The sequence below is a fragment of the Misgurnus anguillicaudatus genome, chromosome 25 (genome assembly GCF_027580225.2).
Source record: "Misgurnus anguillicaudatus chromosome 25, ASM2758022v2, whole genome shotgun sequence".
In the NCBI taxonomy this organism is placed as follows: domain Eukaryota; kingdom Metazoa; phylum Chordata; class Actinopteri; order Cypriniformes; family Cobitidae; genus Misgurnus; species Misgurnus anguillicaudatus.
Window position 1 is genome coordinate 12,167,334 of NC_073361.2, and position 15,182 is coordinate 12,182,515.

A 15,182-nucleotide genomic window follows, 5' to 3' on the forward strand; every position below is an offset into this window, starting at 1 on the left:
TCATTAATCACATGAAATGAGCCTAATCTTTGCACGGACAGTGTACCGCGAGACAAAAGCCCGTCGCGCTGTTGTACTGGCTGCTTAATTCGCGCGATCCCGCCATCATTTAGTAAAGCTGTTTGTGAACAAGGCATGGCTGCACACACACGAGACGGGAGCGATCTGCTTGCTTGCAGCAAGAGGCAGCGTCACGAGTTCTACAACAGCGCTTAGGTGCCCGCAGATGCGCCTGCCTATTAATCGGCCTAATTTTGCAGCAAAATCGGCCAAAGCCAATTTTTTAAAATATGCCAAAAATCGGTTTATGAATAACAATCTTTGGCTTTCTGTGAAATAAGGATCTTTAGACTATAATAACGGTTCTTTGAAGAACTTTTGACTGAATGGTAATGGGGATCCAAAAATAGTTGGGTCATTCTCGTGAAACATCATGGCATTAAATATTTTTTGCACAACTGCACACATCTAAAGCCTGTGCCCAGAAATACGCGTTTCAAGGCTTCAGATAGCATACGTAACATTTTCTTGTATTCTGGTGCCTTTAAATTAAACAATTTATTTTATAGCCTTAAAGTTGTGTTTACCTTGACGTGTCACAGAAGTACAATGTGGTGAAAATACGAAATGGAGTTTAAATTATATGGCCAGAATGAAACAGCAGCGTGGAAATCAAGGCTGTAGCTGAAATGCAAACAGAGTTTAATTTATTAGGGCAACGATCAAGTGGAATGGATTTCACTGACAGCGCACTAACAAGTGGACATATGCACTAAATTAGAGAAAAAGTGATTGGGTCCAATATCATTAGTCTTAAAAAATGTGGGTCTTTAAAATAACATAAAAACATATATTGAAATAATTTCAAATCACATAATTTTTACAGTGTATGCAGTATTCTTTTTGATTACTTAATTCAATTTCTGTACTTTAAACCACAGACCAACCTGAAAAAACATGAAAAGCACAGTTTATTTTATTCAATTTGTTGGTAATTTCTCCATTTACATGCAAATATTTATATACAATTTAATACGATTAAATAGATAAATTAATCGAAATATCAAGTAATACTTATATAGACCGTTTCAGCAGTAACAACATAAAGAAGCGGCTGTCGCGGTCCACAAGTAACTTCCGGTAAACTCCGCTAAGAATAAATAACAACAAAGTTCTTTAAACGTAGTTTATTTATATAACAAGCAAAAAACAACACATAGATTACCTAGGAAAACAAAACATTTGTTATTTCCGACGAGGCATTTGTTCAAAGATCAGTTTAGCAACTAGTCAGACCATTAAAAAAACGAAACCGGAAGTAAGGTTCGGATCCAGACGTGTATCACGTGTGTCCGATGAAACCGTCTATAAAATATTTGACAGCCCTAGATAAAACATATAATTTTGTAACACAAAAATGGTCATAACAAACATAATGTTGTTCTCTACTTTGCACATTTATTTTTTTAACAGGAATTAATAATTTTTGTATTTTATTGCATTTTGTGCTGAAAATCTCATTACCATAATGCGTCTCTCTATGTGCACTACATGTTGGATTTCAAACACACTGTAAAAAATTCCTTGTTGCACTTAATTTTTTATGTTTAAACAACTTGAATATACAATTCAAGTTGAGACAATTCAAGTCTCCTCAATAGTGAGGAGTTATATTTATTGAATAAAATATCATTTTTACAGAGTTACTAAATTTATAGCTTTATATTAATAAAACTGTATAAATTATAAACTTAATATAATTTATAGAAACTTAATTTAAAATAAACTTAAGAGTAAACTTAAAATATTCTGAAAAACTGGATGTTCTACTAGATATTCTCAAATTAAAAATGACAAAAAACAATGACAGTATTGATTATTCATGTATAATTAAATTAAGAAATAGTGGAAATATATTTAAGGGCACACAGAAAGTTGGTTCTAAAAGGCTACAAGAATAACGGATTACTTTATTTTTTAACTGAAAAGATTAATTTTCTTTGTCTGTGTAAACAACATTTTGATTCTCATTACCGATACAGGTCGTTTTCTGGATTTAAAAAAAAATACATTTACAATTTTTTATTAAAATATACTTCATTAATGTCTCATTATGTATAATTAATAAAAACTTCCTTAGGCATCATTACTTCTATTTATTTTAGAAAAACATGCTCTGGTATTGACAGTGTTAAACGGTTACGGTAATGAGTTTTTTTAAATTGTGTGAAAAGTTCAGTAAAATGTTTAAAAATCTTGCAACCAAGATTGCGTGAAAACCACCCAGCTTAATGCTTTCTCCAACCACAGATACACCAATAAAACAAATATATTTAACAAATATAAAACAACAAATGTACACAAGGTAGCCATTACATACTGCTGTTTGCAGCAATGCAGGCAATTGACAAAGTAAAACCCCTACCACAATGTTAGGACTTGTGTACATTAACCAATAAAGACTCGCCCTTTTCCAACATTGCGGTTATTTGCAAGTAGCAATCAGTCATGTTTGATGTTATAATTTAATTAGATATTAATGTTGACAAAGAGTACTTTATTTGCTTACTCTGAGAATAAATACTGTATGATTACATTCCAAAGGGAAAGTCTAAGTGCCGCAAGCTCTTCTCATATTTGTGTGATTGTTTTACTGAATAAATCCTTTATGTGGATGACAAATGTATTGAATGAAATGATTGCTAACAGGAACTGATTGTTTATAGCTCTAAAGACTTAAAGTTTTGAGTATGTTGGTATTTTTCATTAAAATTTTTAACTTCTTCTTAGATGTTCCTCCAAAGATTTTTGAGAAGAAATAAACAAAATTGAAATGACGGTGAGAAGAATGTCTCTTTGCAAAAACTGAAATGTTAATGGGATGAATGTTGAAATGTTAGTTTTCTTGTGAGTAGTACAGGTAGTTGATACTCACAGTTGAAGTTGGGTTCAATTTTGTCTCCTGCTAACAGACTGTTGATTGTGATTTGGTAGATGATGTGCAGCAATAGAAAAGTCATACTGGTAAAACACAGGGATTTCAACAAGCGTCCGGTGTGACCTGCAAAAGAAAGAAAAGAGTAATAAATAAATGAGGAACATTTGCTAACGTCTACAACAAGTTAGGAATTGGGTGGGCCTAACGTCTGTGCAGAGCTGGTCATAACAAAAAGTGAGTGAAAAAATGAAATAAAACCTTTGTGTAATTGTTACGGAGCAATAAAATCTCAATGGCTTGTAATAACCATTGGTATGGTTGTAGGCCAGGTAAGTCCAGCAGTGACGCTTGCTTTAGGAAAACCAAGCATTCCTCATGTCAGAGTGAAAGTTCATTGAGTTGAAAACATCTTTCTGCTCCTATAGGAAATAGCTGCTGTAATTACCGGAAATTCACTTTTGTAATACAGCTCTCTCTCTCTCTCTCTCTCTCTCTCTCTCTCTCTCTCTCTCTCTCTCTCTCTCTCTCTCTCCCTTTTTCTCGGCATACATTAACCATTGATATTTTTGGCTGGTGTTTAGGCCATTCATCATGTAGGATCACTGGACACAGAGTGAGTTTAAGGCCATAAGGTAAAAAGTTTCAATTGAAGCAGTGCTGTGAGTAACATAATTATAAGCCTTAAAGGGGTTGAAAGGTTTTAAAATTAGTTTCTAAAGCTGTATAAACATTTTTTGGATTTAAAGGGGAAGGAGGTGCATGCTGGATGGTCCACTACTGAAGGAACAACAGCATTTTGATGCACTGTGAAATTTGGGCACCATCCCATACATATTAAAGGGGCCATGTCACCAGACTTTTTAAAGATGTAAAATAAATCTTTGGTGTTCCCGGAGTACACATGTGAAGTTTTAGCTCATAATACCATATAGATAATTTATTATAACATGTTAAAATTTACACTTTGTAGGTGTGAGCAAAAATGTGGCGTTTTGGGTGTGTCCTTTAAAATGCAAATGAGCTGATGAAATTCAAACACTGATCGCAATAATGGTGGTTTGTTGCAATTGAAACTCAATTGTGTTGTGAATTATTTTCTCTCTCTCTCTCTGGATAGTGCAGATTAAGGGGCAGTATTATTATAATAAGATCTCCTTATGACATCAAGTTACTGGGTTTATCATTATCACATTTTCTAGGTTGATAGAAGCACTGGGAACCCAATTATAGCACTTAAACATGGAAAAAGTCAGATTTTCATGCCATGGCCCTTTAAAAAAGGTGCAGTGTGTACATTTAAGCGGCATCTAGTGGTGAGGTTGCGAATTGCAACCAGCGGCTCAGTCCACTGCTCACCCTTCGCTTTTGAAACGCATAGAGAAGCTATGGTAGCCACCACCGGAAAAATATGTTATCGTCGGAGACAACTTAGTAAAAAAGTTTGTCCATTAAGGGCTTCTGTAGAAACATGGCGGCACAAAATGGCGACTTCCACGTAAGGGGACACTCTGTGTATGTAGATAAAAACGTCTCATTCTAAGGTAATAAAAACATAATGGTTCATTATAAAAATGTCTTTATGCACCCCTGATAATATTGTTTTGTATATTATTTTGCATTTCTGTCAAGAGATCCTTCTAAAAAGTAGGCTACACACTGCACTTTTAAAGGTCATCCATCCAGTACAAAGGCAATATATGCAAACTAATAAATGGTTAATTCAATTGCCAGTGATAAACAAGAAGGAAGGAAGGTGGAGTGTATAAACTGATAACATTTTATCTACAGTACAGAGAAAGGGTGTAGGAACATTTTAGAAATATGTGATCCTGTCTGTGAAATCCAGGCTAAAGTCTCTACAGTAATTATAAGACTATAAAGTTTGATTTCAATAATTGATTTTTTAATATTTGACATGACCTTACAGGCAGGGTTAGGATCAGAAATGTCAACCATTCACTATTCTTCAACATTATATATTTTAAAAAACATGTAGCAAAAAATTTGGATGCAGTTCGTTTTTGCTCTTTTAAAATGTGGTTGTGAAAGTGTTTAAGAAAAGTGTGTGCGTAACATAAGTGTGTCTGAAGCGGCCACCGTTAAATGTGTCAGAATAAGTGCACACATCTCTTCTGATTAATCACAGACCTCTTACATTCACAAGAGCACGTTTGATTATTATATTCAAAATATCAAAGGTAATAAGAGGGGATCATTTCACTCCCTGTGGATTTCAATAAAGTATTATGTATCAGTCCTAATACACGCACTGTTTTCATAGCACACCATAATGTTCGAAAATAATACCAAGGCCAAAAATGTCTTCATCACAGAATAATAAGGTTTAGCGAAAAGAAAAACACTCTAATAGATTATTAACACACTAATGGATCAAAAACAACAGCAGTCACACAATGTAGTTGGTGAAATGAACAGAAAGAAATGAAAATGAAGGCATACAGGAGCACTTAATGTTCATGAGAGACTGGGTTGGAGTAGACCAGACTAAACTGAGCTGTCATATTACAGACACAGTGCAGATCTTTAAACACTCTGAGCCAACACTTACAATCATCTGACACGCTTATTGTCTTAAAGTTAACATGCTGTCACACAAAACACGCTCACAAGACTGATAACTCATATATAATCTCATGACTTATACGACCAGGGCCAGAGCTAAAATTTAAGGAGACTTTTGAAGTAAACCAAGCAGACTTTAGATTTGTGACCCTGTCTGTGAAATGCAAGCTAAAGCTTCATTATCGAATGATGAGATTAGGAGCATCAAAGTTTGATTTCATATAATAAGTGTAAGATCATTTCAAAGATTACTTTGAAATGATCTTACTCAGTCAATATTAAAGATATCAACGTTATGTTTTCATTTTACATTATGTATGATGATTTTATGTAGGAAAGTCATAAAGAATATACGGACGGAGCCCCTAAGGGCACATGAAGCAAAATTAATAAAAGTTTAGTTCCGCGTGCGCACGTAAAACTATCACGTGCTCACGTGAAACTTTCGCATGCTTACGTGAAACTAACGTGTTTAGTTTCGCGTGCTTTCGCTTTCACGTGCGCATGAGATAGTTTCACGTGAGCGCGCAAAAGTTTCACGTTAGCACGCGAACTAAACTTAAAAAAAATTCTGCACATGAAGGTTTCACATGAGCACATGAAGGTTTAGCGTGAGCACATGAAACTAGATTTTTTTTACTCCAATGTCACCTTAGGTGCTCGGTAGGATTACTCCACTTTATAAAAATGTAATCCTGATAAGTTACTCACCTCATGTCGTCCAAGTTGTTGATGTCTTTATTTGTTTAGTCGAGAAGAAATTCAGTTTTTTGAGGAACACATTCCAGGATTTTTCTCAATTTAATAAACTTTATTGAACCTCAACAGTTTACAGTTTCAATGCAGTTTAAAATTGCAGTTTTAACGCAGCTTCAAACGGCTCTAAACAATCCGAAACGAGACGTAAGGGTCTTATCTAGGGGTGTAAATTGGACAGTTCATTAAGATTCGATACAAAATAGTTTTTTTCTCCGCCAGCGATGCGATTTTTGCTGATACATCAAACACTTCTTCGATGCAGTTACGATTCGATCCAATACGATTAATTTATCGATATTTTTATATTACGTGCCTAGTTAAGCAGTTACATTTTTACTTACAAATGCAACCAAAATATATAAAATAAACATTTAATTAAACTCTTTGAAAATGGCACAATCTCTGTCTTTACTGGAACATTTACAACAACAAACTAACAAAAATACACTTTTTTTAAATAAAGAAAAATGAATAATGAGGGGCAAAATGTCACATAACATCAAGCTTATGACAGCAACAGTCAAAGTCTTTCAGTATTTTGTGCCAAAATGTGCAATAGTGACAATCGCTGAGGTAGTTTTGAAAAAAAAATATTAAATTGAAAAATAAATTAATATAAAAAATAAATCTGTCAACATGTCAAGAGAGAAGACACTGTGTTTTGCATGGACAATATCATCTGCAGTGCTAAACAGACGCTCGTCTTTTGTCTCTTTCACTGTTTTTTCGCTGCTACAACTGCTTTGTTGCTGCATCGCATTCACTTGCTGACGCTAGCAGATGAAAATAAACAAAAATGCACACTTTGACAGAAATGTGTAGATGGAGGTTACGTCAAGGAATGGGGACATGGAGAGCGTCAAAATAAAAGTACCTAAAATTGATTTTTACGTGTGGCATTGATGCATCGGATCGTTAGAAATAAAATCGATGTATCAATCCATATCGATGTATTGTTACACGCCTAGTCTTTTCTAGTGAAAAAAGTGTCATTTTCGACGATAAAAATAAGCACTTTTAAACCACAACTTCTCGTCTTGCACTAGCTGTGCGACGTATCGGCGTGACCTTACGTATTTGCGTAATCACGTCGAAAGGTCACACGTTATATATGTGAAACGCACACGTGCGGACCATTTTAAACAATAAACTGACACAAAGACATTAATTAATATCATTTCTCATACAATAACGTCAGAACGGTCATTTTTCTCCACTTTTGGCGGTATTTTCGCATACGTCATACGTGACCTATCGACGTGCTTACACATTACGTAAGGTCGCCTTGCACGTCACACGGTTGGTGCAAAATGAGAAGTTGAAGCTTTTGAAGCTGCAATGAAACTGTAAACTGTTGAGGTCCAATAAAGTCTATTAAATTGAGAAAAAAATATATTTCTTCTCGAGTTAGCAAAGAAAGACATCAACATTTTGGATGACATGGGAGTGAGTAAATTATCGTGATTTTTTTATGAAAGCGGAGTATTCCTTTAAGTCCTAAATGTTGTGTGAAATCCACATAATGTTTTGTGAGAAGTCAAAACAGTTTAAAAATTGTTTATTCAATGTCTATTTGTTTTAAGGCTATTTATATGCTTGTGTACTACAAAACTTTTAACAGATGTTTTCAATTTAAACATTCAGCCTTTTTTTCTTCATAGAAAATTCAAAGGAAAAAATACGAATGACTCATTATTAATGACTCATAATAATTGTTACATACTGTATTAATACTCATATTTATTATTTGCTGTATTTTATTTTCCAATAAATCATTTCAGTAGCTAAAAAAATCTTGCAACTTTACACCTGCTAATATAAAGTACTGTCAGAAAGACTTATGTCTTCACACAATTGGCACACTTGTCTTTATTCATCCTCCGACATCTATTGAGATAATCTTATCTCAGTCATCTAAGAGATACAAACTATCGACAACTGTTGTTGCTGAGAAAAACACTGCCAAGGTTTTGTGACCATTACGAGCGTTTGCTGTTACGAAAATATTTAACACGTCTGGTCATGCCGCATAATTTTTACTGTCTGTACAATTAACCCAATAAGACGACATTCTGTTCGAAAGCGAATCCGTTTTAGGCGGCTTTGTCTGGTTCCAACTCTTCAGCAAAAGTTTCATAGTTTTTCATAAGTGTGTAGAGTGATATAAAATATATTACGCAATAATTCAATGAATGGGATATGTGCTAATGATGACTTTAAACAAAAAGAGACCACGAATCAGTCACACCATGTATTGAAGCCATTATGAGCTGTAGCATATTTTTATTTAAAGCAGAAACTGAGGATAAGAGCCTCCGCGGCAATACTGGCACAGGAAACGCAAATATGGACCAGATGTGTTTGTTATTTAGTGGCGGAGAAATAATGTCCGTTCTGTTGGCGCGTTCACGTCAGCGTGTCGTTTAGGCTTCAGTTTCTCGTTATTCTTTTCCCTCATGAGCCACTTCATCCCTTTCAGACAGTCTGAATGGGTCTCACGGTTTGAATGTGGTAAGTAATTGGGTAAAAATGTTAGACGCATCTTCATTATTTCAGAGGTCAGAAATGTGGACTGGTCTAGCACAGACTGCTCGAACCAAATCCTTATGTGCTATTGCCCTGTTTTCTGGAGTTTCATTATCTAACTCGTTTTCCAAATTGAAAGTTGGAGTTGGTTTGCTCAATGACTCAAAAAGCCCCCTGGATCCATCAAACCAGAGATATTGGTATTGGCAATTGGCTCCTTTTTGTAAATATAATTTAGATTAGGGACTTTCAGTCAATATCCCCATTGATCATTTAACCACATCTTACAGACAATGCACCAGCACTGACGACATCGGATCTTCGGTCAGTCATCTTGTAATACTATCACATGTCCTAAAGCTTTTAGTGATGTATATAGATATTGATATTCCGGACTGAGAGCATTGAGCAGGATAGAGCCAAATTTAATCAATGCTATAAAAATTTTACTCCTACGGGAATGTCTGTCCTGTTGTAATTGACATAATTGATTTGAATCAATTCATTCTTAGACTGTAATGGCATTAAGCCAGAGAGAAAAAGGATCCCAGAGTCTTTACGTAAAGTCATTCTTAAGTGAAGGTGAATTGCGTCATTTCGTTGCCCCTGGTGGAACGAAAAGGAATTGCGAATTAAAAAAGGTATTTTAAAAGATTTTTAATGGTTAAAAAACCACCCAAACTCACACTATTGGTTAGCTGAAATACTTAAACGTCACTGAGCTTTGGTCTTTACACTTTTAGCTAAATCAGCCTACACTTAATTATTAATTTTGGTTGATTTTGAAAGTATGATTTTAACCTATAATTCTAAGTATTGGCTTTAAAAAATTGACATAACTTCACTGTATAAAATACTTTGCTGCCTTAAAATTTTTTGTTAAATCAACTCAGATTTACAAGTCATGTCAACAGAGATGAGTTGTAACAACTTATAAAATATAGTTGAGAAAGGTCAACTTAATTTTATAAGTTATAACAACTCACCTGTAGTTATAACAACTCATCTCTACACTGTAAAACCTAAAAGTTAACTCAACTCAAACCATTTAAGTAAACCGGTTGCATTAGTTTTAAAATACATACATTTAAGTACTGTAAACTTAAACAAATTGAGTCATATGCAGTTATGCACTTATATTTTAGTTCACACTACTTAAATATAAGTGCAAAATTGCACATGACTCAAGTACACAGTATGTGTTTTAAAATTTAAATGGTCTAATGCAACCGGTTTACTGAAATGGTTTGAGTTAAGTTAACTGTTAGGTTTTAAGATAAATAATAGTAAGTTGAAATGAATTGTAAATCCAAGTTGAAGGCAGCATAGTATTTTTTACAGTGTAATAAATTCAGATGAAATTGTTTAACTTATTTTTTTAAGTTAAAGTTACATAAAAATATATGTTGATTTAACAAAAATGCTGCATATTTTTTATAGATGAGACAGAAGAAAGAATTGAAATACCCAAAAATACACACTTCACTGTAAACCCTTGACATTTTTTTAGTGCCTATGTGCATATTAAAGTTTTATAAGTACAGAAATAATATTAATAAACTAGATTAAAATCGTTATAAAATTTTAAAGATATTTATAAAACATTATATTATAAAATAATTTGTAAGATAAATTAGTGTCCTTTTTAAAAGTCTAAGTAAGGCAAAAACAGTTCAAGAAGATTTCTTTTACATTTGTCATTTAAAACCAATATAGTTCAATAGACGCTTTGGGACACAATTGTGTTTATCTCACCATCTGGTTTCCAAGTTTACATATCAAGAAACTGAATCATCATAGCCTCTGATTCATTTATAAAAAATGAACAAAGCCCTAGTCTGACCCTTTCTTCCTGGCATACCCAACCCACGTTTGTGAAAGGCATAAAAAATTCTGCTAAACAAATTGCTGTAATATATACAAAATAGGTGATTTATAAACAAAATTACTGTAAGTTGCATGCTATGCAAAATGTATATAATATGATTATCTGTAGTAGAGTCTTTAAGTATATCCATTGCCTTTATGTTTATCTCTTGAATCATGCTAGATATATTACATAGCTAATGCTTTAAGGTTATTTGTTCTCCGATCTGATGCCATGAACTTCTCAAGTGTATGATGTATTACAGCAAACTTTTTGGCAGTAGGTGGAAATGTTTGCAAAACTGTGGAACTAATATGAAAACAGACTCGGTGTACTAGAAAACAGGTAGCTAATCTCAAATCACAGCAATACTTTTTATTATCAACAAAAAACAGCTATTATTTCTGTTGTCCTGTGTTTTTAGAAGCTTTATTTTTCTTAAATTTGATTACACAGCATTTATGACAAATTTATATATTTCATATAATATCATAAACATGGGGCGCACCTGGCACGGGTGCCATGCCCCCCTGTTTTATAACAACTGATTTACAGGATACAGAATCTATTGTCACATTATTTGATAAATTACACTGTTTGTAATTCAAAAAATTGTGAGGTCTGGTGTAAACATGATTTCTCTAAAGTACAGCAAGAACTTTTTCATGTAATATGATAAACAATAGTGTTGTATCATCATAAATGGCACGGTGTCCTAGGAATGACCCGGCATAAATGTGTTTGAGGCTGACAAAAAACAAAATGTTCGAGATACCGTAGACAGAGTCTTAATATCAGTTATTCATTATTGAACAAATATGCTCACAAAGCCAAAACTAACAGGAGTCTTTAAAATGCCTGAGGAAAAATTGTAGCAATAAGAGTGCATACCAAATATCCTTATGACTCCAAAAGACGCTTTTGTTTATTTTGCCTACACTTATTTTCATGCCAATGCTTGAGGAGTCAAGCTTTGTATAATGCGTGATAAAAACAGTTTGTCAGCTTGCACGATATTGTGTGTTAGTGCAGCTTAACTGGTAGCAATGCAAAACTCATGGGTTCCATTCTCCAGAGACACACAAACTGATATAAGGGTGATTCTCATGAAATCCAGTGTCCATTCTCACGTAATCTGTGTCCAGAATCAGAATCGTAAAAAAAAAACTTGAAGCCAATTTTTTTTTGCACATATAAGATTAAGGTCTGAACTTACTATTACCATTATTTTTAGAGGATTTAAAAAATATTTGCTATAAAATTATTTACTTTTTTTAGATTATTATTACAAAAAATGATCATTACCACAACATGATATTACATTACATATATGCATTTACAAACTCATGTTTCGGTAATGAGAACTAAAAAGTTGTCTAGGGACTATGACAAACAAAATTTCAATTTAGAACTGCTTACCTGGTAGACATTTTGAGTGTCACAGTCAATTATGTCCCTTCCAATAATTTTTTTGAAAATGTTAGTTCCTTGAGGGCTTAAACAATGATTGAAAATTGTTGCGGAGGATGAGAAAATTGGTCTTGGACACATTTATATTCCTTATTATTGTCTCTACATTTACCAATGATCACCAAATACCACATGTTTCTTTACTGTAAATGTTTATAGTATAACATGCACTGAAGCTTTTTATTTTTTAGATTTTTTAATTATAAATTTTCCATGTCAAAGAACCCAAATCCAGTCATGGACACGTTGCGGTAATGAAAATGTTCCCCTTAAATGTGGAAAAAACAACAAAATTGGTTTGTATGATGTCATTTGAAATCATGTGCAAAATAGTACATATATTTTTCAATCTATTTTATTAAGATACAAACAGAAAATAAAGGAAATATGTACAAAAAATAAAAAAAAATTCAGGACTAAATGTCGTCTTTAGGCACCGTTGGTGTTTAGTGTGACCTCTCTTGGCACTAAAAACATCTTGAGCGTTTTTGAGCAGAATGAAGTAAAAAGACTAATTTCTTTCAAATAAAATTTTATTTAGGTTTAATATATCCTGCAGTTTCCTGCAATTGCTCAAATGGAAGGCGAGTTTACCCTAAAAACTTAACACATCAGTTTACATTTTTATACAGTTTTTAATACTACATACACATTTCCTGTATTTTCTGGATCTATTCTATTAAAGAGACTCAAAAACAATGATGATCACTGAATAAAAGTATCTACCAAATGCATTAATGTAAATGTATCTCAGTAGACCTATATTGAAGAACTCCCTAAAAACTGCTGGGTTATACTGTAAATTAAGGCATGCTGGATTGTTTAGCCCAAAATGCTGGGTTGTTTCAACCCATGGTTGGGTCAAATATAAACATTTTCTACATTTATTTTGACCCAATCGTGTGTTAAAATAACCCAACATTTTTTAGCGTGTTCTGTATATTAAAAGCAAACTTAATTCCAAGAGCTACATTTCCTGGTGTTTATAAAGACTTACAAAATAAATAAATAAATGAAGACGACTGCCCCCTGTTAGGAACTGTGAATCATGGGCCACACGACTTCCTGAGGAAGCGAGGTAAGGCCGAGTTTCGGTGGGTCGAGGTCCCTCTCTGACGACCTCTCCATTCAGTTAGGTTTCCTCAGGAAACCATCTTACCTCCTGCATCCCCTCAAGAGCACAGATTGTCTGTTTGTACTTCGTTCTGCGGTACGTAACTCATATTTCTCCTTTTCTTTGCGGGATCACGGGGTTACTCATTACATTAAAATGTGTCTCTCACAATAAAAGCTCAAGGTTAGCTTGACATATTTGATCATTTTTACTGTCCGTCTTCAGATTCCGCTTGGGTCTGCTTTCCAAGATCCCGACTTGACCTGATTGTAATATGTTCACTAAGAGTGCTGTAATAAAATGTCTGACATTTGGTAAAGAAGCAGTAAGGAATCCTAAAATCCACCTTCGGTTTCATGTCTCCCTGGGTAATTGTCCGATGAGATCTATACCCAGTTTTACATCATCACCTTTAAACAATCGTGGCTAAGGAGAGGTAAAGGCACTATTATTAATAGGTAACATCTGGTTGTGATGACGTAGGGCCAGCTGAGGTACATTTGCAGGGTCTGACTCAACCCTCATGTGGAGGGTCTAAACAAAACAAACAGATGTACTGCAAGAACGCAAGCTGAACAAAGACAAAAGATTTTCAGTTCAACATACAAGTGTGAATCTAAATGCCACACCATTCAGGTTTAAGGTATTTTGAATATGTCCTTCTGGACCAATAAGGGTTGCAAGATATAGTTGTGGTAATATTCCAGATTATAAACTTGTAACACTGACTGGCGGTTTCCCAGACAGGGTTTAGATTTATCCAGGATTAGGCCTTAGTTATATTAGGGCATTTAAGTCGTTTTTTTACCAAGGAGGAATAGAGGGGCCAAACTAAAATAAAAAAAGAAAACCATCTCGAGATTAAAGTCATTAAAATGCGAGAATAAAGTCATTATTTAACGAGAAAAAAGTCAGAATAATTATAATTTCGAGAAGTCGTTACTTAATGAAAATAAAGTAGTTATTTAACGAGAATAAAGTTGTTATTTAAGTCATTATTTAACGAGAATAAAGTTAATATATAGCGAAAATAAAGTCGTAAAATCTCAAGAATAAAATCAATATATAACGAGAATGGAGAATTCTCGATTTTAAACTCGAAAAGCTTCCTCCTTAGTAGTAGCCATTTAATGCATCAAGACAGTGATATAAATACACTAAATTCACTACACAATAGTGCATGTTGAGACAAAACAATGGCACTGATGTTTGGTAAAATATCTCAGTACAAGATTTTTTTTTTATTCCTAAACATACATTTTGTCTGGGACTTAACCACCACACATCAAAGATAAAAAATGTTTTATTCACTTTATTTAATAAACATCTATTATATATTTAACTTTTTGGTTTTAATAATTTAACTTTGTTTTGTTATCTTCATCAGTAATGAAATAAAAATGTGTTAAATTTAAGTGGTTTATTTTTTTAACAATAAAATAGGCTTTCCATAAAACGATTTCGGACTTAAAATCTACACTATTAAATTTTAGCAAAAGTAAACTCAAATAATTTAAAACTATTATATTTGTATTAACTCCAGTCTTACCTTTAGGCTCTTACTGGCTGCTTTTTTCATTATTTGGTCCAAGTCTTTAAAAAAAATAATTTTTAAAATAACATTTTTGTTTTCTATTAAAATAAATTAATTTAATGGCATGTTTGTTTATAAAAATAATGTCAAACATTTAATCATACACCTTCAAACTGAAAGATCAAAGAAATTGACAAAGTTAATTAGGAAGGTGTCATTTGTGACCCTGGACCACAATACGTCCCAGGTTAGGTATGTAACCTCTGTTCCCTGAGAAGGGAACGAGACTCTGCGTCTCCTTTGCCATACTTCCGGCGTACCTGTACACCCACTTGGGCATATGCCAGATAAAGTGGGTGTTCCTTTTCATCCTATTTATGCTCACTGACTT

The 15,182-nt window shown here is 33.6% G+C and overlaps 1 protein-coding gene across 1 annotated transcript in view; it reads right to left on the bottom strand.

Moving 5' to 3' along the window:
- The window catches only part of piezo2a (piezo-type mechanosensitive ion channel component 2a), a 149,335-nt gene that overhangs the window by 105,779 nt on the left and 28,374 nt on the right, over positions 1-15,182 (bottom strand). The window contains exon 3 of the mRNA XM_073864229.1: positions 2,936-3,061. Coding sequence (XP_073720330.1) covers positions 2,936-3,061 — 126 coding nt within the window. The remainder of the gene's footprint in view (positions 1-2,935; positions 3,062-15,182) is intronic.